The 24,107-nt window shown below is 42.8% G+C and overlaps 2 protein-coding genes and 1 pseudogene across 2 annotated transcripts in view; 2 read left to right on the forward strand and 1 right to left on the reverse strand.

The window, feature by feature from the left end:
- GCSAML (germinal center associated signaling and motility like) overlaps window positions 1-3,161 on the forward strand; it is a 42,002-nt gene extending 38,841 nt beyond the window's left edge. Inside the window, exon 4 of the mRNA XM_036014067.1 lies at window positions 2,223-3,161. Within this exon, the coding sequence (XP_035869960.1) occupies window positions 2,223-2,453 (231 nt within the window). The 3' untranslated portion in view covers window positions 2,454-3,161. The remainder of the gene's footprint in view (window positions 1-2,222) is intronic.
- Window positions 3,162-12,768: 9,607 nt separating this feature from the next.
- Window positions 12,769-14,819, reverse strand: LOC114510356 (annotated as a pseudogene).
- Window positions 14,820-19,199: 4,380 nt separating this feature from the next.
- On the forward strand, window positions 19,200-21,116 carry LOC114509079 (olfactory receptor 2G3-like). The gene has a single exon (XM_028527131.2). It carries the CDS (start codon window positions 19,222-19,224, stop codon window positions 20,146-20,148), a length of 927 nt encoding a protein of 308 aa, XP_028382932.1. The 5' UTR covers window positions 19,200-19,221; the 3' UTR covers window positions 20,149-21,116.
- Window positions 21,117-24,107: the final 2,991 nt, after the last annotated feature.

A 24,107-nucleotide genomic window follows, 5' to 3' on the forward strand; every position in this document is an offset into this window, starting at 1 on the left:
TTCCTCCTCCTGGGAGTAATCACTGACCTCCCCCCACCCCCACCCCTATCATGGTTCCTGGCACAGAGCCAGCCACTAAGGAGTCCACCTTATCCAGGTGTGCGCTGGGCTCCTCTTCCTCTGCTTCCTCTGGATTAGGAAGACGGGTCTACCTCTGTGACACTGTGTGGCGAGCCTCACTATGACAGATCCGTCGGCTCTCCTGAACAAAAAGGCCAGCAGAACTTTTTGTAAAGCAGGACCTGATACCCAGCATAGAGTTATAACCAGTCCCTGAACCTGGTTTTTAAAGGATGGCATGGTGGGAAGTTTTAAAAGGGAATTATATTTTGTTACAGGGAGTCTGGTAGAAGCTTTAAAGCTGTATCTTTGCAGAGCTGCTAGAAATGAAAGAGATTGCTCATGCCTGAGATGTACCCTGTCTGTGGTGTCAGGGGGAGTGGTAGAGGAAGACACAGGTTTGCAGCATCCTGGTCTTCGGAGACCCACCCAAATAGCACTTGAGTCTTAGGTTACTTACCGTCATCCGAGACTTTAGGTGACCGTCACATCCTGGGGATTGTGGGTATTAGAACTAAAACAATGAGGCCCTAAGTGTGGGGCACCCTGAACTGGGTGTTTGGGATTATGGAATTTATTCCGTATAGGGTTTTCTCGGTTCTTTTTCTCCTTTCTACCCGCTTCCAATCTCCAGCAAAAGCTGGGAACTAGCAAGAAAGAATCCGTTGTAGAACTTGGGAGAAACTAAGAGTGTTTCATTCTGGACAAGGCTACTGCCTGGGTGCTAGGTGGACCCAGCAGGATAAAGAGCAGGCTCCCTCCCCTAGGGGAGTCAGCCCAGCAGGACACAGCCAATGGGAAGGGTGGTCACAACAGCACATGTCAGAAGCCAGACTGGCTCTATGGTCATGCACTGGGATGCGGGGCGTAAGATGCAGGCTCGAAGCAACACCAGCAGATGAGCAACCCGTGGGCCCCATCACCCTGCACCCCAGAGGAGGAGCTGAATCTGCTTCAACCTAGTGCAAACCCTTAGGAAAAGCGAACTTTAACATCTCGACGTAGAGTGCAGTAGAAATCTCTCTCTCTCGGGTGTGTGAGTACCCATTTGTGTGTGTGTCTGAGTGCATCTCGCTGCGCTCCATCTGACTCTTGGTCTCACTGTCTCGCCGATGGCTCTCCTGGGGTGGTGTCCAGAGGCCTCTCTCTCAGCGGTCAGACGCTTGCTTGCCCTGTGCAGATTGTTCATTTTCTTCTTTTGTCTGTAGGCTGATCAGGGCCTCTACAGCGTCATTCTATCACCAGTAAATAGTGGCCTTTTCCAATATATTTTCCCTTCCCCGTTATAAATTGCTGAAGCCACAAAGCATGTTTGGGGTGATAGAAGGTTGGGGCTTCAAAAGGCAACTGGGTGGCAATTCCAGTCACCATGGAATTGCCCTGCTTGCTGTGGTCTCAGCTGCCAATAGAAAGAACCAAATAAATGGAATATGACAAAAAAGTACTTACACTCTAAAGTTATTCATTGTATTTAATCTAATAAGTACTCATAGGTATGTAACTTGATTAATCCCTTACTGAGTTCTGTCTCAACATCTGTGACCTACAGTAACCTCGTATGCAAGTGCTTTCCTCTAGAGCAGAGGTACAGACACAAGGCCCGCGGGCTGAATCCGGCCCTCCACCTGGTTTTATCTGGCCCAGCACCTGGTTCCTCCCCAGTGGCAGCGCCGAGCTCTCAATGAACTGTTAAGGAGTGGTTACATTTATACAGTCCTAAAGTTACATTCAGCCCTTTGAAGGCAACCTCGAGGCTGATGTGCCCCTGCCCCGTGAAAATGAGTTTGACACCCCTGCTCTAGATAATCAGAGGGACCACCATGTTCTTCTTTCCTTTTGTTATATGAAGTGAAATAAAAGCAGAGAGAGTACTAACAGCGCATGCAGGGCACGGCAAATGTAGGTTTACCGTTTTTTCATATGGAAACTACCATAATTAATAAATAATAGTAATACAAGAATAAACTGTGTTTCAAAAACTCACAGCTGTAAAACTACTTTTGCCACCCACCCCCAGTACGCATCACTAAGCTGAGGTCTCTCAGACATCAGCGCCCAAGGTGCTGGATCAGAAAGGAGGAGGGACGGGCACTGAATTTCAGCTTGATGGATGGTTCTGCAGCCTTGACTCCTCTCCTCCTTCCTGTCCTTGTGCCCAGCAGGGAGCTCAGCACAGTGCGGGTTCTGACGAAGTGTGCTACACCATCATCAGCCACAGGCCCTCCTTGAGCTCCAGCGAAGGTGGCTACGAGAACATCGACGCTGTCACAAAGAGAGTGAAAGCCCAGAACGAAGAGCCAGAAACCGAATACACGCTCCTGAGGGCCATGCGCACCTCCAGGCGGCCCTCCTACACCCTCGAGCACGATTATGAACTTGTGCTGCCCCAGTAGGCCCCTCGCACCCCATTATGGCCTCTGGGGAGGTCTCTCGACGCTCAGCTCACAGAACACCCACTTCGCCAGGGTTGAGAAATGGTACCCTTCTACCACGCGGCCTTGGGAGACCCTTCAACATGGCCCCACTGAGTCTGTGCGAAGCCAGGTACTGTGACACTATAAAGTGTTCTCCGCCTTTTTGTCTGTGAGGTTTGAGGATGTGGAGATGGTGGGGCACCTTTCTAGGACAATAATCACCCACCGGTATGTGACCCAGAACATGCCATTCCAATCACTGTCTCCAAATTTCAAATGCCAACATTTTCATTCCTAAGTATATATTTTATTTCTGATGTGTAAACTGCTCAATAAACTTTTAAAATATAAGGCCAGTGATGAGATCCTTTGCTAAGCTGATACTTCCGTTTTGCCTTTTCTATGTGTGTGAAATTTTATTTGTGGTAATGTTTCAAGAATCGACAGTGATTGGTAACTGGGTTTCGTGAGAAGAGAAGCTGAGCATGCCATTCATTGAAAAAGAAGTGCCTCAGGCTTAGCTGTCTGCTGTCTTTCTTTCAATAGTAAATAGAATGATTTTGTTCATATATCAGTAAAAAACAAAAGTGACCTTGTACGTGTAGCTCTGCTCACAATGTACTGGGGAATTAATTACCCAGGAACTACCTATGGTTAGTTACTTCTGCTAAAGAAGGAGTCATGTCTGATTTTCAATTTTAGGCAAGTGGATAAATGACCCATTCATTTATATTTTCATTCCCAAAAAATTTTTTTTAATTTTATTTTAATCATTGTTCAATTACAGTTTTCTCCTTTTCACTCCCAATCCAGCCCCCCCCAACCCTCCCCACTTCCCTCCCATTACCACCCTCCCCTTAGTTTATGACCATGTGTCCTTTAAGTTTGTTCCCGTGAACCTTTCCCACTGTCCCCTGAAATTCCCTCTTCTCTCCCCTGTGGGTACTGTCAGCCTGACCTCTATTTCAGTGTCTTTGGTTATATTTTGCTTGTTTCTTTGTTTTGTTGTTTAGGATCCTGTTAAAGGTGAGATCATATGCTATTTGTCTTTCACTGCCTTGCTTGTTTCGCTTAGCATAATGTTTTCCAGCTCCATCCACGCTGTTGCAAAGGGTAGGAGCTCCTTCTTTCTTTCTGCTGCATAGAATTCCATTGTGTAAACGTACCATAGTTTTTTGATCCATTCATTCACTGATGGGCATCTTGGTTGCTTCCAGCACCTAGCTATTGTAAATTGTGCTGCTATGAACATTGGGATGCATAGGTTCTTTTGAATTGGTGTTTTAGTCTTCTTAGGATAGAGTCCCAGCAGTGGAATCGCAGGGTCAAAAGGCAGATCCATTTTTAGTTTTCTGAGGAAGTTCCATTCTGCTTTCCATAGTGGCTGTACCAGTCTGCAGTCCCACCAACAGTGCACTAGGGATCCCTTTTCTCCACAACCTCTCCAACACTTGTTGTTTGTTGCTGTGTTTATGATGGCCGTTCTGTCTGGTGTGAAGTGGTATCTCATTGTGGTTTTAATTTGCATCTCTCTGATAGCTAGCAATATTGAACATCATGTCATGTGTCTTTGGATTTTCTGTATGTCCTCCTTGGAGAAATATCTGTTCAAGCCCTTTGCCCACTTTTTAATTGGATTCCTTGTCTTCTTAGAGTGCAGTCTTGTAAGTTCTTTATATATTTTGGAGATGAAACCCTTGTCTGAGGTGTCATTGGCAAATATGTTTTCCCATACAGTTGGTTCTCTTTTAATTTTGATACTGTTTTCTTTAGCTGTGCAGAAGCTTTTAATTTTGATGAGGTCCCATTTGTTTATTCTTTCCTTTATGTCTCTTCCTCTAGGGGACAAGTCAGTAAAAAAGTTTCTGCGTGAAATATCTAAGATTTTCCTACCTACGTTCTCCTCTAGGACTTTAATGGTGTCACGTTTTATATTTAAATCTTTTATCCACCTTGAATTTATTTTTGTATATGGTGTAAGTTGGTGCTCAAGTTTAATTTTTTTGCACGTGGCTGTCCAGCTCTCCCAACACCATTTGTTGAAGAGGCTATTTTTACTCCATTTTATGTTGCTGCCTCCTTTGTCAAATATTAATTGACCATAGAGACTTGGGTTTATTTCTGGGCTCTCTGTTCTGTTCCATTCGTCTCTGTGCCTGTTTTTATGCCAGTACCAGGCTGTTTTGTTTACAGTGGCCTTGTAGTATAGTTTAGTGTCAGGTATTGTGATCCCTCCTACTTTACTCTTCTTTCTCAAAATTGCAGCAGCTATTCAGGGTCGTTTATGATTCCATATAAATTTTTGAAGTGTTTGTTCTATGTCTGTGAAATATGCCATTGGTACTTTAATGGGAATTGCATTGAATGTATAAATTGCTTTGGGTAGTATGGACATTTTGATGATATTAATTCTTCCAATCCATGAACATGGTATATGTTTCCATTTGTTTGTGTCTTCCTTGATTTCTTTCCTGAGTGTTATATAGTTTTCTGAATACAGGTCTTTTACCTCTTTGGTTAGGTTTATTCCTAGATATTTTATTTTTCTTTTTGCTATTTCAAATGGGATTTTTTCCTTGATCTCTGCTTCTGCTGTTTCATTGTTGGTGTACAGAAATGCCTTTGATTTCTGGATATTGACTTTGTATCCCACTGTTTTGCCAAATTCATTGATTAGGTCAAGCAGTGTTTGGTAGAGTCTATAGGATTTTCTAGGTATACTATCATGTCATCTGCAAACAGTGACAGTTTTGTTTCCTCCTTTCTGATTTGGATGCCTTTTATTTCTTTTTCTTGTCTGATTGCTGTGGCTAAAACTTCCAGTACTATATTGAATAGAAGTGGTGAAAGTGGACAGCCTTGTCTTGTTCCTCATCTTAGTGGAAAAGATTTTAATTTTTGCCCATTGAGTATGATGTTGGCTGTAGGTCTCTCATATATGGCCTTTATTATGTTGAGGAATGCTCCCTCTACTCCCACTTTACCGAGTGTTTTTATCATGAATGGGTGCTGTACCTTATCAAATGCTTTTTCTGCATCAATTGATATGATCATGTGGTTTTTGTCTTTGCTTTTGTTTATGTGATGTATTACATTTACTGACTTGTGAATACTGAACCATCGTTGCATCCCTGGAATGAATCCCACTTGGTCATGGTGTATGATCTTTTTAATGTATTGTTGGATGCGGTTTGCCAGTATTTTGTTGAGGATTTTAGCGTCAATGTTCATCAGTGATACTGCCTGAAGTTTTTTTTTCTTTGTTGTGTCTTTATCTGGTTTTGGAATTAGGATGATGTTGGCCTCATAAAAAGAGTTTGGGAGACTCCCATCTTTCTGGATTTTTTGGAATAGTCTGTGAAGGATAGGGGTTAGTTCTTCCTTAAATGCTTTGTAGAATTCTCCTGTGAAACCATCTGGTCCCGGGCTTTTGTGTGTTGGGAATTTTTTGATTACTGCTTCAATTTCTTTTGTTGTTATTGGTCTGTTCAGGCTTTCTGCTTCTTTTTCATTGAGTTTTGGAAGATTATATTTTTCTAGAAATTTGTCCATTTCACCTAGGTTTTCAAATTTTTTGGCATACAGTTCTTTGTAGTAATTTCTTACAATCCTTTGTATTTCTGTGGTATCTGTTGTAATCTCTCCTCTTTCATTTCTGATTGTGTTTATTTGGGTCTTCTCTCTTTTTTTTCTTGATGAGTCTGCTTAAAGGCTTGTGCATTTTGTTTATCTTTCCAAAGAACCAGCTCTTGGATTCATTGATCCTTAGAATTGTGCTTTTAGTCTCTATGTCATTTAATTCTGCTCTGATCTTGGTTATTTCCTTCCCTCTGCTTGCTCTGGGCTGCCTTTGTTGTTGTTCCTCGAATTCTTGTATACGTAGGGTTAGGTTGTTTGTTTGGAATGTTTCTAACCTTTTTAGGTGGGCCTGTATCGCTATGAAATTCCCTCTCAGGACTGCCTTGGCTGTGTCCCATAAGTTTTGGGTTGTTGTGAGTTTGTTTTCATTTGTTTCCAGAAACCTTTTGATTTCTTCCCTAATATCACTCTTGACCCATTCCTTTTTTAATAGCATGCTATTTAATCTCCATGATTTTGAGTGTTTTTGGTTTTTTTCCTTGGGATTGGTTTCTACCTTCAGTCCCTTGTGGTCCGAGAAAATGCTTGGTATGATTTCAATTTTCTTGAAATTCTTGAGGCTTGTTTTGTGTCCTGTCATGTGGTCTATCTTTGAGAATGTTCCATGTACATTTGAAAAGAATGTATATTTAGCTTCTTTTGGATGGAGGGCTCTGTATATATCAGTAAAGTCCATTTCATCAAGGGTATTGTTCAATGCCACAATATCTCTGTTGATATTTTGTTTAGAAGATCTGTCCATTTTTGATAGTAGGGTGTTAAAATCTCCCACTATAATTGTGTTGCTGTCCATATCTTTCTTGAAGTCCTCTAAAATTTTCTTTATGTATTTGGGTGCTCCTATGTTGGGTGCATATATGTTTACAATATTTATGTCTTCTTGATGGATTCTTCCCTTGAGTATTATGAAGTGACCTTCTGGGTCTCTCTTTATGAACCTTTTTTGGAAGTCTATTTTGTCTGATATGAATATTGCTACCCAGTTTTCTTTTTCCTGTCCATTTGCTTGGAAGATTTGTTTCCAGCCCTTCACTTTCAGCCTGTGTAGGTCTTTTATCTTGAGGTGGGTCTCTTGTAGACAGCAGATATGTGGGTCATTTTTCTTGTCCATTCAGCTACTCTACGTCTTTTGATTGGAGCATTTAATCCATTTACATTTAAGGTTATTATTGATAGGTACTTATTCATTTTCTTTTATGTACGTGTGTCCCTCTCTCTCTCTCTCTCTCTCTCTCTCTCTCTTTTCCTTCCCTTCCTTAAAGCAGTCCCTTTAGGATCTCTTGCAGAGCTGGTTTGGTCGAGGTGTATTCTTTTAGACTTCTTTTGTCTGGGAAGCTTCTTATTTGGCCTTCTATCTTGATTGAGAGCCTTGCTGGATATAGTAGCCTTGGTTGCAGACCTCTGGTTTTCATTACCTGGAGTATTTCTTGCCATTCTCTTCTGGCTTGAAGTGTTTCCATTGAGAAGTCAGCTGTTAGCCTTATTGGGGCCCCCTTGTATATTACTTCCTTTTTCTCCCTTGCTGCTTTTAAGATTCTCTCTTTGTCTTGAAATTTTGCCATCTTAATTATGATGTGTCTTGAGGTGGGCCTCTTTGCATTCCTCTTGATTGGGACTCTCTGTGTTTCCTGGATTTGTGTGACTTTTTCTCTCATCAAATTAGGGAAGTTCTTCATTACTTGTTCAACTACGTTTTCGATCCCTTGCTCTTCTTCTTCTCCTTCTGGTATCCCTATTATACGGATATTATTTCATTTCATATTGTCTTGCATTTCTCTTAATCCCTCTTCGTTCTTTCTGAGCCTCTTTTCCTTTTCTTGCTCTTTCTGGATGTTGTTTTCTACTTTGTCCTCCAGCTCGCTAATCCAATCTTCTGCTTCATCGATCCTGCTTTTCATCCCTTCTACTGCGTTCTTCAGTTCAGAAATTGTATTCTTCATTTCCTCTTGACCTTTGTTGAGAGTTTCTATTTCCTTTTTCATGTTTATATAGTTTGCAGTGAGGTTGATGTAGTTTCCCTCTAATTTCTGAAAGCTCATTGTGAGTTCATTGAACTTCCTGGTAATCATTGTTTGAACCCACTATCTGATAGTTGAGTTGCCTCTATTTCATTTAGCATTTTTCCTGAGGCTTCCTCGTTTCCCTTCAATTGGGTGTTGTTTCTTTGTTTTCTCATTGTTCGTGGGTTTCTTCTTTTTTCTTCTTGTTTCTTAAATTGATCTGTTTGGATTCCCTGAAATTATGGTGTGAACTTCTGTGGTAGAATATTTGTGAGATTCAGTGGTTCAATCTCCTTCATGTATCCTGGTGTTCACAGCTTCCCCCTACTCTTTTTTGTGATCAGTTGGAGGAGTAAGGCGAAATGGTTTAAGACAGCAAGACAGTATACTATGATATTTACATTAGCAGCCAGTAGAGAAGAGATGGGTTATCCTTTGGCTCCTTATAGTGTTAACCGTGATTCTCCACCCCACTATCCACGTTTTAGAAAGGATGGAAAGAGGGTAAGACTCTTATTGGGGACGAGAGGATTGTTAGTTGGATCTAGAAAGCTGTGAGGCTGTGGGAGGTCAGATTCTAAGGTAGCGTTGGGTTAAAGATTAGTATATAGGAGTAGTGTGTAAAAGAATAGAGACAACCCCCACAATAGTATAGTTCAGGAAATTGCAAAGTGGGCTGAGATCAGGTAGGGGTATTGAGTAGTATTTACAACTGTATGGACTAGGTCTTATTAACAGTAATAGTAAAGTGACAGTCTTGTGGCAGAATTGATGAGATCTAGATAATAAGAATAAAGAGTATAGAACCTTGAGAGGTGTATTAATGGAACACAGTTGAAGAATAGTAAATTATCAATACATTGTGACTGAGATACCAGGGGGAACCTATCAAATGACAGTATAACCAGCCAAGTGAAGAAGATTATACAGAAAGAAAAAGAATACCAAAATACTATTAAAATAAAAAATGTTGGAAAAATGAGAAAAAGATAATACAAATTTACAGTCACTTGCAAGATTGAAAAAAAGAAAGGAAAGACAAGCAGAAGATGTAGTGCAGGAGAGATAAATTTGGAGTGGAAAGAATAATATTAGGATGAATGGAAGAGAAACATAAGGGATTGCGAGGTATAAAAATAATAACAATTGAAAAATAAAATGTCACATAAAACACAAGATAAAATCAATCAACCAACAACAGCCACAAAAACCAAACCAAACCAAACAAAACAAAATAAGAAAAACCTCTTGTTGGTTTCTAACTGGCCAGACCAGTTTTTTTTTATCTTGCTGGCTTCAGCTGGCTGAGGCACCTTTGAAATGCCTCTCTCTCTTCCCAGTCAGATCTCAGCAAGACTGTCAGGTACCCTGGGCGCTCCCAAGCATACTCGCTCTCTAGAGCTCACTGCCACGTTCTTCCGGACTCCGGGGTCCTGCAGGGTTCCAGCTCTATGATCTCAGGAGGCACCTGAGACGTTTTGGGATTCACTGCACCCTCCCTGGGAATCGTAAAAGTGTGCTCCCCTCCACCAAACTTTTGAGATTCTGGGTCTAGGATCACCCTAAGCGCCATGCCGCGACTCTTCCAAGTTCACAGCACGCACGAGTCAGGCCTCCCGATGGAGCACTAGAGGAGTCCTTCCCAGCTCTTTGTTTTCCACCGATCTGCACCCCAACCAGGCCAGGGGTGTTGGCACCTTTCCCATCCAGGGGCAGTCATGTTGGCTGGGGGCCCTCACTTCTCCCAGGTCTCTGGGTGGGTGTTCATAGTCCCTGGGTGATTTTTTCCCAGTCCAACTGGCCAATCTGTTCCTTCAAGCAACATGTTCTCCCCTGAAGTTGCTCAACCCCCATATTTGGTGGAGGGAGCAGTGACTCCCCTCTCCCAGGAGCCCTGAGGCAGACCCTGGAGCACCTGGCCTGGGGACTGCACACCCCCAGACCTTGCGCTGATCCCCGGGTCCCTTTTGTCCCGAAGCAGTCTCCCTACCGTCTGGTTTTCCAGTGATCGCAGTAATCCCCGATGTCCTGCTTTCAAAAGTGATTCAGTAACCCAGTCCACTTGCTCTGTCTCTCCACCGATCCACGAGTTTCCCTCCTCTTCACAGAAACCGAGAAAAACGCTGCCTAGAGCAAAGCCGCCATCTTCCTTCTCCCATTCCCAAGGAATTTTTAACTGAGGTGCAAACTTCCCATTGAGGACACAGGCTCTAACGGACAAAGCTTTCATGGTTCATTTTTCTGTATCATGGCCCTTTGGCTGTAGACAAGCATCTGTCAGTAGATGGACACGGCTACCAATCATTTTATGCAAGTTTTGACTCTCTACTCTTCACTAATTCTTGTGCTCTTTTGTGGTGATTTCAAGGTCTGAACAGAGACCATCACAGAAATCTTATAATTGTGAACAGTCGCCCTGTCAGAACTATACCAGTCTTGTAGAAATCAGCTAAATTTAGGAAATGACAAAATTAGTTACTCTCTATATGCCTTTGTAGTTATTTTTAATATATAATAAGTGTCATTTAAAATAAGACTGAGTAATTTTTAATTGTGTAACAATCTGGAATTATAGGAGAAGGGGTAGGCGATAGACTCATGAATACTATGGGTTTTTTTTTTCATTTAATCTTTATTGCATTTCTTCCATTACCATTTAGTCCCCGTATACCTGCCTCCCCCAGCAATCACCACACTGCTCTCCATGTCCATGAGTCCTTTTTCCTTTTTGCTGAATCCCTCCACCCCTCCCCTCCTCCTCCCAGCTGTCATCTGCTCTCCGTGTCTGTCCCCTGTGGAATCTAGTGAACAAACTGAATAACATTGTTTAATAGAAGAATCACTGAAGTTCAAAGGCACAAATGTGACCTAGTTGTGGACAGACCACTTAATTGTTCTGAGGTTCAGTTTTTCAGCAAAAGAGAATTTTCAAAATTAAATATCTTATGTGGTTTTGAAAAACAAAACTATTGTTGTAGATGTGCTTTTTAACCTGTAAATTGTTTTCTAAAGGTTAATTTATTTTTGTGCATATAAACACTTGAAATTTTAAACTTGTATATATCTTTAATCAATTTGCATACAATAAAATGTAACCACCATAAGGAGTTATATAAATTTTGTCAAATGTATCCATTTCCCCCCTTCCCCATTCATGTCATTCCAGAAAGTCCTGTCATGTTCCTTTCCAGTCAATTTTACCAGTCCTGGCAACTAATGTCCTGCTTTGTATAACTAGATCAATTAGTCTCTTCTGAAGATGCATAAAAATTGGTCCTTCCAGTATTTGTGGTGTTTTTTACATTCGGGCATTTTTTATTCATCACATCTTTAAGATTCTTCTATTTTTTACCTTGTATCAGTAGTTGACATCTTTTTTCAGGGCATACCTCTATATAAATATACTATAATTATAAATTGAATCACTTGCTGATGGGTACATGAGGTATTTACAGTTTTTGACATCATGAACAAAGCTGCTACAAATATACTTGCATTTCCAGGTGTGTGTGTGTTTGCAGGGCTGCCCCAAGACAGGCTCGGTGGCTTAAACAACAAAAAATTCATGTTCTCACAATATGGAGTCTGGGAACCCCAAGATCAAAGTATCAGTAGATCTGATTTCTCTGAGGCTTCTAAGGGAGAAACAGTTTCATGTTTCTCTCCCAGTTTCTACCGAACTGAAAGGTCTAGGGATCCAATGGTATGGGGCGCCCTGAGATACTCCTTCTTGGGTGAAAAATCATTTAGTGCACCTGGCCCCTCCTATGACCAAAGTAAAGGCACAGCACCAGTGGACCTCCATGGATTTTGGAGACAACATATTAATTTTTATTACAGTTGGTACACAGTATTATATATAATAGTTCCAGGTGTACAAATAGTAATTCGACATTTCTATTCCTTACCATGTGATCCCCATATTGAGTCTAGTAACCATGGAGACAGCACCCTCTTCCATTGGGTGTGCAGCTGTGAGACACTTACCAAGTGGGTAGAAGCTGATAGTTTTCTTCTCCTTTTTATTGAATGTAATGATGCGAGACTGGCTGACAAGACTATATAGGTTTCAGGTGCACAGTTCCACAACACATCACCTGTACACTGTCGTGTGTGTTTACCGCCCCAAATCAGGTCTCCGTCCATCACCATCTATCCCCCTAGACCTTCCTCCAGCTTCCCCGACCTGCTCCCCCTAGCGAGTTTTTCCTCTATTTTTTCCCTTTTTGCTTAATTCCTCTACCCTCCACGCAGGCCCTCAACACCCCACACAGAGCTGTCAGCTTACTCTCTATGAGTCCGTCTCTGTTTCACTTGTTAGTTCAGTTTGTTCATTAGATTCCACATATGCATGAAATCATATGGTACTCGTCTTTCTCCAAGTGTCTTACTTCACTCAGCATAATGCTCTTCAGATCCATAAAAGCTGTTCAATCTCTTGTGATTCAGTGATCTTTCTCTTCCTGGTGAAGAGACGAAGACACCCTCACAAATAGAAATTTATTTGCATTTTGATATTCAGAGCTTCTCTTATGCCTGCAGTTTTTTTTTTTTTAATAATCAGTTCAGAATAATCCTTATGCCAAAAAGGTGTATCTGGAGTGGCATATTCTGACATTGTTCACCAATGGCACTGGCATTTTTTGTCCAAGGAGTCAGCTACGTTGGGATTCTTTTAATTCTTTCGTCACCAGAATCTCCTTAATGATTAATTTCTTTTTTGGCTATTTCTGTAAATTAACCTGTTGAATATCACTATCCTGTCCCAATGCTGCATCAGTAGCACTGAAAACTGTACCAGCAGCTCCTTGCCCAATGTTTTCATATAGTGTGTATTTTTTCTTAGGGTCACCTATGGTCACATAGTTCTCAATTTCTCCATAATCTTTTCATCTGTCATTTGGTCTCTGTTTGTGAAAAGACTTGGCACCCCTACCACCATCAGAATCACCAACTGGTGCAGGAATGGGTGAGTTACAGACCACGCGTAAATTGATTTTGTGTGATCCGCTGGTGGGGCAGGAACGAGAGCAGCAGCCTCTTCATCATCATCATCTTCCTCCGTTCCTACACCTGACGTTTCTGCTCCCTGAGTGCTCACGCTGGGGTTCCAGAAGGGAAGCCAGCTTTTTCCGGAGGAGGAAAGCTCAGGTGTTCCTGCTTCACTGTGTGGGAGCCTCGGAACGTGAAGACGCCCGCACAGCCTAAGGGTTCTTCTTTCGCTTCAGCTCGGTGATGCTGGGAATCTGCAATGACCGAGCCCACCGCTCTAGCCTGCCCGAGAATTCTCCAGGGACGGCCTCAAAGCCTACAAGGACGGCGTGCTCAAAGCAGATGGACGAGAAACTTCTGACTGTTCCTTCTCTTTTTCCTTCCTTCCACTCTCTCTGCCTGAGGCTATAGAGGTGATTTTATTCCTGGGCTTTTTCCCTATGAAACAGAGAGGGCGACGGTAAACTGTGATGGGCTGACCAGGTACTAAAACCCGTACTGCTCATTCTCCGGGCTGGCGCCGGGGCCTGTCTTCCAGTTCTCCGCGATCAGCAACAGTCCAGAAGGAGGACAGCGCCCCTGGCGGGGAAGGGTCGCAGCCCGGCCCGGATCGGCGCAAGCTCCCGGCGCTGCAGAGGGGCCGCGGGCAGTGCACCGCGGGCGAGCGGGCGCACGTGGAGGGCGCCCTGGGGCGGCGGGGCTCCGAGGGGGGCCCGCGCGGCACAGCCCAGCCCCACGGCCGAAGCGCGGGGCCCTTGGCAGGGTGACGGCCCAGGACGGAGGGCTGAAATGGAAAAGCTGATTTTTTGAGGATGAAGCAATGAATGCCCTTTAATTTTCTTCCCGGGGCCCCGTGTCCTGCGTTTGATGGCGTATTGTCTGTCGGACTTTGGCCTATGCCGTTGTTACTAATTACTTTTTTCCCTCGCGTGTTTTCAGGGCAATGACAGCGGCCGGAAGAACACCTCAGGGCGTGCTTCCGGCTGCTCTGTCGGCCGCTGGCCTCCGCGCCTACTGGCTCCAGTTCCCACTTTTCGATGAACTGTGTACCCTTCTTTACAGCCGGTTCTCCCACTTGTAGCCTAGATCCTGTCTCTCTCGCCACATCAAATGAAACTGCTCCAGAATTTTATTCTGTCTCCTACATCATTTCCCCCCCTTTACAGTATTCAAGCAATGCAGAAAAGAAGTGCTATTTTATTCCAATCTACAAGACCTCTCACCCTAGATCTTTTTATTTTTTTCTTCCCTTTTGAAGCAAAAATCTTGTTATCTTGATTTCCTCAAATTCTTTACCGCTGGCTCTTACATCCTCTTTGCCCACATTTCACATGACCATACTGGAAATACATCTCTTTCTTTAAGTGACACTTATTTTATTTCATAATACCTGAATGATACTTTCTCATATAAGATTTTCTTTTTCTTCCTGGCATAATTACTTTCCTTTTTCTTGCCGATAGAAGAAGGAGGCGCCTTGACCTCAGCCCCAGGCTTGTGCAGATTCTCAATCACACGGCGGGTGCCTGCAGTTCACCTTTCCTCCAGAGATGGCGCTCCCAAGCTTCGCGTTCTCCTGCTCCAGTCAAGGAGCTTGGCCCCCGCAGAGCTTTGGTCCTCTTCTCTTCACTGTCTTCCTGAAGCTGGCTATTTCTTGGCTCTTCTTACATGGCTCACTTTCTTGACTTTTCACCATTGTCTTCTTAGAGGTCATCCCCAAATAACTTCTCCAGGAAGGATCTTAGGAGATCCTGAGACATGTTATGCACACCTGAAAAAGGTCTTTACTTTTGATCTCATACTCGCTGGAGAGTTTGACCAAGTATAGAATTCCAAGTCAAATAAAGGGGTGAAAAGGCAAGCTATAGACTGGGAAAAAATATTCGCAATACACACATCTGAAAAAAAACAGGATTCAGAATTTAGAAAGAACTTCTAAAATTCACTAAGAAAAAGCCAATGATCCAAGTTTTAAAAGTGAACCAACACTGGAACAGGAACTTTGCAAAAAAAAAAAAAAAACCAAATGGCTAAGAAGTATGTAAGAAGTTGCTCAATACCAGCTCATCAGGGAAAATCAAATTAAACTCACAGCAAGACAAAGTACACATTGACGAAAATGGCTAAAATTTAAAAGCTTTATAACACTGAGTATTGACAAAGAGATAGAGCAACTGGAACTTCAGAATACTAGAATACTTGCTGATGAAAAGGTAAAACAATTTGAAATACTGGATAGTGGTTTCCAATAAATTTAAAACACACACCTACCTACGGCCAGCCCAGCAATTCCAATCCTGGGTATATACCTAAAAGAAATGGTCATGTGAAAATACATCTCTTGTCAAAGTCGCTACACTGACATGTCGTTGCCAAATCAATGTCTTCCTGAGAGTTTCACTGAGTGTGGAAGCAGCATTTGGTGGAGCCAATCGCTCTTTGCACTTGAATGTTTTTTAATATATTTTATTGATTATGCTATTACAGTTGTCCAGTTTTCCCCCCTTTATTCTCCTCCACCCTGCACACCCCCTCCCACCTGCATTCCCCCACCTTAGTGCATGTCCATGGTTAGTACATTTAAGTTCTTTGGCTTCTACATTTCTTATACCATTCTTAACCTCCCACTGTCTGTTTTCTATGTACCATTTATGCTTCTTATTCCCTGCACCTTTTCCCCCACTCCCCCTCCCCTTCCCCACTGATAACCCTCCATGTGATCTCCATTTCTGTGGTTCTGTTCCTATTCTAGTTGCTTGCTTAGTTCATTTTTTTTTTGTTTTAGGTTCAATTGTTGATAGTTGTGAGTTTGTTGTCATTTACTGTTTGTATTTTTGATCTTCTTTTCCTTAGATAAGTCCCTTTAACATTTCATATAATAAGGGCTTGGTGATGACGAACTCCTTTAACTTGACCTTATCTGGGAAGCACTTTATCTGCCCTTTCTGAATGTTGTTTTGTTTTTTTTTTAACTGAGCTTCCAGACTACCACATTTGCTTTTAGTGGATGGGGCAGATGTTCCACTAAAGATTTAAATTCTATTGTTATTTTTTAAGCTCCCTATTACTAAATCCACTTCGGAAATTTTATTTTACTTTCTAAGCAATTATCCTTTTTAGGTTTAAACATATTGACCTAATATTGTACATAATAATATTGATCAAAATAAGTAATAACACTAACCATATACTAACTCTTTTAAAAACATGAGGGGTTGCTTTGTGCCACTTATCTATTTTCAGTGAAACAATATTTCCATGAAACTAAAGGCAAAATAATCCAAATGAGCTGCAAATTTGAAAAATGAGACACGTGCTCAGCCACAGCTCTGCAGGAGTTTGTGATTGCACAGAGGAGCAGGTCTGCGGTCAAACGATTACAACCAGGAGTGAGAGCACAGAAAGTTCCAGAAGGCAGGAACACTTGGGGTGGTGTGTCCCTGAGCAAGTGGAGAGTGTCTGTGATGAGGAGGCCCAGGGAGGTCTTGTGGGAAAGTGACATTGGAGCTCAGCCTTGTAGATATGTGTGCACACACGTGCACACACGTGCTCCTAGAATTTCTGCTGATCTCTTCTCAATTTATACCCCTCTAGGAGAGGAAGACCATCCCCATGGTCTTCCAACATGGTTTTTGTCCAAAAGTTGGCGTCGTTTGAGGTTATGTTTGCTTATCAACTTCAGCGTTATAGTTAAGCTTAATTTGCATATTAATTTGTTTGGATTTTAATGATTTTGGCAAACCTAGTTCCATAGTTTAATAATCAATGATATGCACTTACATGAGCCTTCTAGTGAGACCATTTACATTTCAATCTTTATTCAGAGTGATTGGGGAGAGAGCAGTTGGGAGAACATCAGGAAAAGATGAATTTTCAGCAGAGGTTTGAAAAATGTTAGTGCTTCTGAACGTAGTTGGTGCCCCATCCTACTGGTCATCTTATTTGAAAGCTGAACACTACAAATAATCTCTCACTAAGTAATAAGAGCAGACTGACAAAATATCTTGCCCCCTGGGCCTTCTTTCCCTAAGTGGGTTCTGCCTAACTGCACACTAGTGAACACAAGTATTAATTGCTTCCTTGGGACCCTTTGCCCCAGTGGTCCAGCGGAGAAAACACACCACACAGTCCTCTCTGTGACTTTCTCAGCCCTCCTCATTTCAGAGAAAGAGAAGACTCCTCTCCCTTCTGGCTCCCTGCGGTTTCTGCTCTCTGCCCTCAGGTAAATGGTGCCAGCAGCAGCGCCCACAGTAGCCCCCGGGTGCAGTGTGTGTCGATTTTGTGGCAAAGACTCTGCAGTGAGGAAGGCAATCGCTGTGCTCCTTTCTATTGAATAAATATATAATTAAATAAAGTGTCCTGTTGTTAATCAGATTTAAGGGCAGTGGGTATGATTGTTTTTCAGTATTTTTACCAGGCAGACACATATTTCTCTTATGTGGATTGACTAAATGAATTATTTACAGAACTACCAATCTGTTAATTTTATGTCACAGAAGAAGTGCTAACTTGGAAAAATAATTTGGAGTTGATGCAAACATGTCAAATAATTCTGTGCTCTTCCAGCATGCAAATGTGTTATTGTGTCAAAAAAAAATATCTAGGAAAGGAAGAACTAGACCTCGGCACTCAGTTAACCAGGCAATCAGCTTGCATTTTAATAGCATTTCTGTTTTATTTGCAAGCTTTGGCTGTGAGGCCATTGGAACACATTTATTCCTCTTTTCTTCCAGTGCTTATAGTATGTGTAATAAAGCCAACCTGAAAAAGTGTAGATACTCTACATGCAAGTCTGTGCATGATTGATCAAAATGACTTGTGAAGATGAAAAACATTAGAAGCTCACAGAGAGAGGCACATATTAAAACTTCTGAAGTTTTTATCTCAGTCTGCCAAGAACTGAGGAACTTCTGAAGATTGCAGTCTGGAAAGAATCGCGATAAAGAGGCATGTTCAACATTTCAATGAGTTACTGGGATCTGAGTTACAGTGACGTGCTGAGGCAGGGCTGCTCGGAACAGGAGAGGGGAAGGGTGATTTCAAATATGATGTTTTATTTCAATCAAGGAGTCTGAGAGGGGAGACACACTATTGTTCAAACAGCATCACAAAGTGCTGTGTGGTGGTGGGTACCTGGACCCACTCTTAGACTCGTGAATTCATGGTGGGGTTTTAACACACACAGGTGCACATGGGCACACCAGAATAGAGTTCCACAGTCAGAACTGACAAAATCAACTAAAGACACAGCCAAGGGGCATGGTGTGATTAAGTGAGAAACGTGAGCAGTTTGACAGAAGAAAGAAGAAAATGAGTCTGAAAAATTAGGAAATGACCCGCGTGGCAAAGAGGAGGAGGAACAAACTCAATCTAGAAGAGGCAAAAGTTCCCATAGGGCAGAAAGAACAAAATACACTTAGAATCTCATAATAGGTAGAGTTTTAAAAATAAAACATGACAACATGGTTTACTGCTCAGAGTAATGAGATGGAGCGGAAGGGAGTCAGCTCACAGGGCTTACTGTTAAGAGATTATTTCTAAGTTTTGTGAGTCCTTTTCAGTGAGACAAAAGCACAGAAGACAAATTTAGGATATTGAGTGACATTTAGAAAGTGGTTAATAATAGATGGTGGGCATAAACTTATCAAGGGAGGACTGGAGCAGTGTGGGAGGAGAGAGCCTTCAGCAGCGAAGTCAGGGTTGGGGCCCCTCAGATAATACTGATACATTGGAATCATATTGTTACAGCGTCTGCTGGGCCATGACAGTGGGAGGTACTGAGAGCAGCAGGGGAAAAGAAGTTTCAACAGCAGCGGCAATTTGCAAAACAGGGAAGAAGACCTGTGCATGTTTGAAGGTAGAGGTCAAGAAGCGAAGAAATCAAATTTACAGTGTAAATACATAAAATAAGTAAAGGACCCAACTCCCGGAGAAGGCAGGGAAAGGAAGAGTGTAGGCATTCATGAGGTTCAAACTTGAAGGGACTGTTCACAGTTTGAAGAGAAAACGTGCTCTCCAAGTCCTCGAGGTGGGGGCAGCACAGATTTCTCACCCATCTCATGTATTTTCTTACTCCAGTACGTTTTTCTCTTTTAGCAGCAATGTGATGCAAAGTGATGATCATTCCCAACATCAGCTTCTTTGATGGATTTCTTCTGCTGGGCTTCTCCAAGCAGCCGCTGCTGGAGGTGGCCCTCTTCGCCATCGTCCTGGTTTTCTACCTGCTCACCCTGCTGGGCAATGCAGCCATCATTGTTCTGGCTCGCTTGGATCCCCGGCTCCACACCCCAATGTACCTTTTCCTCACCCACTTGTCCTTAATGGACCTCTGCTATACCACCAGCACGGCTCCCCAGCTCCTGGCTCACCTGTATAGCCCAGAGAAGACGATAACTTATGGTGGCTGTGTTGTTCAGCTCTATGTGGCCTTGGCCATGGGCTCCACTGAGTGCCTGCTCCTTGCGGTCATGGCTGTGGACCGCTACGTGGCAGTGTGCCGGCCCTTGCACTACACTGTCCTCTTGGGCCCACGCACCTGTTGGAAGCTGGTGGCCACAACCTGGCTCACTGGCCTGGCCAGCTCACTGGTGCAGACTGTGCTCACCATACGGGTCCCGCTTTGTGGAAGAAACGTCATAGATCATGTCTTCTGCGAAGTGCCGGTTCTCCTCAAACTCGCCTGTGTGGACACCACGTTCAATCGGACAGAGCTCCTGCTGGTCAGTACGTTCTTCCTCCTGGCACCCCTCACTCTCATCCTCAGCTCCTATGGCTGCATCGCCCAGGCTGTTTGGAAGACCAGGTCCGTCCAGGGCCGGCAGAAGGCCCTGAGCACCTGCTCCTCGCATCTGGCTGTGGTGTTCCTCTTCTATGGCACCGCTGCAGCCTCCTATCTGCAGCCCTCTTCTGCCACCTCTCAGGACCGGGACAAGGTCATGGCCTTGCTCTATGGCATTGTCACTCCAACCCTAAATCCTTTCATCTACACCCTGCGTAATAAAGACATGAAAGGGGCACTGAGGAAGATGATGGGGACACTGTAAAGATGAGAAGTTTGAAGAGACGGTGGCACTGGAGAACAGGGAATTGCTAAATGGAAACAGCTGTGAGGTGCTCGTAGTTCTGCAAATGTGGTAATCTATCTTTTATTTCTGAGTAGCCAAACTCTAAGTATGTCAGAATACGTCTACTTTCTGACATTAATACACGTTATAGCTTATCCACAAGGGATAAATGGCTGAGATGTGCTAATAATCACCCATCTTCAAGCCAGCAATGACCAAACTACACAATGACCAACTCAAACAATCCTTCTTCTTGTCATTTCTCCTATAAACAGGGCAGCAAAAATACCCATCCTGCAATGCTGAGAAGCTCTTGTGATGATGGAGTTAGACGAAGTGTGTTTTGTAGGCTGCAAGTGCAAAATATTAGCAATCCCACATACAGTTGTGGGGGTTACTTTTCATTTTAGACTGCTTATTTAGAATTATACAGTTTTCAAATTGGCAGGCACCTCAGAGGCCATCTGTCCTAGTTCGCCTAGTACATAAATCACAGGAAAACATTGTTGAATGATAGTCATTCAAATTTAAGCATTCCCACAAAAAGGGGACTTCTTTTTCCCCAAATTAAGCTGGCAGTTAGCCCCTCTAATAAATCGACCTTGTTGGGCTTTGGCCTTCAGAGCCACACAAAGTAGCCTCTGACAACATAATCTCCCCTTTACCTAACTACTGTGGAAGTACGGACTTGACTAATACCCACAACCTACCTGAATTAACTCGAGTGCTTTAAACTGTTTCTTAGGCAACGCGATGCCAGTTCTCTTTACAATCTTGGTGTTTGTTTTCAATTCAATTAAAAAATTTAAATCTGCTTCAGCAAATGGACTTTGCTGGTCAAGTTGATTTATATGGTGGATAGAATTTGTCTTTTAAATGTCTTGCCAAAAGCCAACCTGATTTTCACATGGGCGGTTACTTTCCAGTCAGTTCCTGCAGGTGTCCTCTTGGTATGGAGACGGAAATGGCCAGCGGTTCCCACCGCGGAGAGGGAGCCGGCGTGAGCTGCACCCCTGCTCTCGGGCGCCATGTCCTCGGCTCACGCATGGCTTCAAAGGCCACCCGTAATGCCCAGGGCTGGTCATTACTTCACCAGCCAGTGTTACCTCCTTAGCATGGAAATCCTTCTATTGTGTCCTTATAAAATAGACCAGAAAACAAGAAAAAACAACAGCACATAATTGTTGGCGTTTCCTCCATCGGCTTGGTTGTTTCAACCAGAACATGTGAGGCATCCTTGGAAGCTCCCCTCTCTCACCTTCCCCATCTAGTCAGTCATTAAACTCCTTGGATTAAACTCCATGGCTTTTCCTCCCAAACATTCTCCAATAAGTTCATCATCATCTCCAGTCTAACTGAAAAGAGTGTCATGTGTTTGCAATGGGCTGTAAAACAGTTGTTGAACAACTGAGTGTATCAAACGAGTACTGATTAGAGTTCAGTAAATTGGTCAGGTAAAAACGCTGTCTTAAAAATATATACTCATATAACAATGCTACATTTAACAGCCTCCTTGTACAATGACAATAATACATTAAGGTGATCACACATCCTATTAATTATTTCATGATTTTGAACTGTGTGTCAGCCACGTTTTCCCTGTCTCGTGGCAGGGGCCTGGCCCCTGAGAGAGCCATCAGCTCTGTCGGCGATGGGGCTCGTCCTCCTTTTCCACGGTCGTACAATGAATGCGCTCAAGTGCTTTTAAATTAACTGCGATGTTAGAGGTAGGTTTTGGTATAAAATTCCTAAAAGATGTAAAAATTGCCACTTACTCCTGGTTTTCTGAAATTTTTAAAAAACCAAACACACATTATTGTTAAATTCTGCCAATTTTGCATTTACTTTGATATATATGTAAAATGTTTTCTTTTAGGCCATTATTCTGATGCATTGTTATACTCACTACTATTACTCATCTTTGCAAAGCTGGAATAAGTATTCGATAATAGGTTTCCAAAATGTTTGCTTATATTCAATGAATGTTTCATTTATGGTTTTAAGTCAATCTTAATGTGTTCATAATTCTTCTGAACTGGTACTTTTCTAGAAATACAATCCTAATGATCAATACAGGAGATTATAGTCCCTTTCTGGTGACAGTTACAAAACTAAACAGAGAGAGAGGAGCAGACCAACAGACACGCAAAGAGAGGCTCCTTACAATCGGGGGAATGCAGGCAACGAGAGAACTGGCAACATTGAGAAGGGACTTATTCCCAGAGGAAATTGCACTTCACATAAAGGATGATGAGAGGAGATTTGGTGCAAGAAAGAGGAAATCTTTGCAGTCGTGGGCTCATAAGATGGGCTGTTTCTCAGCCACAAGCAGTTTGGCAGTGTGGCAGCTCGGTGGTACCATCAGGACTTGTTTGAGGGAGGGTCCTGACAGGCGAGAGAAACCTGTATGATTGGACGAAGGAGCTGCAGTGAAGGCGCACATACTATTTTGAGTAGGACTGTGGGCATACAGAAGGAGTGGGGAGACATGCAGAGGTCAGCTGCAGGGGGTGGGGGAAATCACATTCCGCTTTGATCTGGAAGAACAAGAGAAGGAAAAGCATGATCAAAGTGGGAGGTTGGGCCCCTGGCCGGCTGCCTTTCTGCTCCACAGTCTTTAGTATGAGCTCTCATTCTCGACCTTTTTGTCCTATGACCGTATAAACACACTTGCACCCTCAGGCCCCGTGTTTGAGTTACAAGCGGAAAGAAGAGCCTGAGGCAAGGAGCAAAAAGATGTCTTCTCTCAATACTTTGTCTTTTTAACTGAAAGGTACATCTTCTCAGAGACGTTGAACATTTTGTTGGCCAGAACTGGACCACCTCTAAGTTTTGAGTGACGTTGGGAAACTGTTTCATCCAGTCACATTACTTTCCCCTCAAACTGGGGCTCCACAAATTAAGGAGTAAAATAGGGGATGGATCTTGGGTAGGCACCTAGTGGGATGAGCCAGATTTGGGTAGGATTCACTTGGTAGCCAGTGGGGAGGTGTCGGGCAGGGGTGAAATGTGCTCAAAGCTGGAAGCTCGGGAACAGAATGTTTGATCCCGACTGGAATTAACTCAGTACCTGTGGAGTCACCAAGGGGAGCCTGCAAAGGAACATGGGGGTCATGTGTGTAGTGGCTTTTAATTTCTGGGAACAGAGGTGAAGAAGTAGAGATATTGACAGACATGCCATACGCAACGTTGTCTGTGGCATAGGAAATGGGGTTCCCACTGTTTGTGGGTGCAACATTTCTGCAAGAGATAGTACAGATAGTTTTGAAAAGTTTCAAGCCATTTTGCAAAATCATCTGTATGAGAGGCTTCATGAAGTGCTATGTAATTGTAAAAATGCAAACAACAGTAGTGTCCAATAATAGGATATTTGTGTGACAAATTATGGTGTATACCATGTTTTATAATTGAACACTATTCAAGTATTGATAAAACACACAAAAATACACACCACAAGAGGAAAGTATTGGCCGTATACTAGTGAATGAAAATACAGATTAGAAAATATGCACATTAGAAGCCTACTATGTACATTTTTTGTATGTATCAGTGCAGGTAAAACCACTGCAGACATTTTCATGCAAAAATTTCCTAGATAATTTTTAGTGTAAAATGTATGCATGGGCAAGCAGACACATACAAGTGTGTGACATTTGTGGTGTTTTCAATGTTTTTAAAAGATATTTTCTTATCTGTCTTTTCCACAAAATAAGACAAGGGCTAATCAAGATTTTTAATCCAGGAAAAATTACAGCAGTAAAGAAATGTTTACTTCCAGGCCCTTGGAGGCCCCTGGCACCGGTGTTCCAGGTCTGTGTGTCATGTTCTTCTTGCCTTCCTTCTTTTCTTTGGTCCCACAGAATCGTCTTCTCCTGGCCTCTGAGTGAGGAGAAAATACAATTTCACTATGATGTTGTGCCCATGGGCTATGAATTCCG

This window comes from Phyllostomus discolor, chromosome 13 (genome assembly GCF_004126475.2).
Source record: "Phyllostomus discolor isolate MPI-MPIP mPhyDis1 chromosome 13, mPhyDis1.pri.v3, whole genome shotgun sequence".
NCBI lineage: Eukaryota > Metazoa > Chordata > Mammalia > Chiroptera > Phyllostomidae > Phyllostomus > Phyllostomus discolor.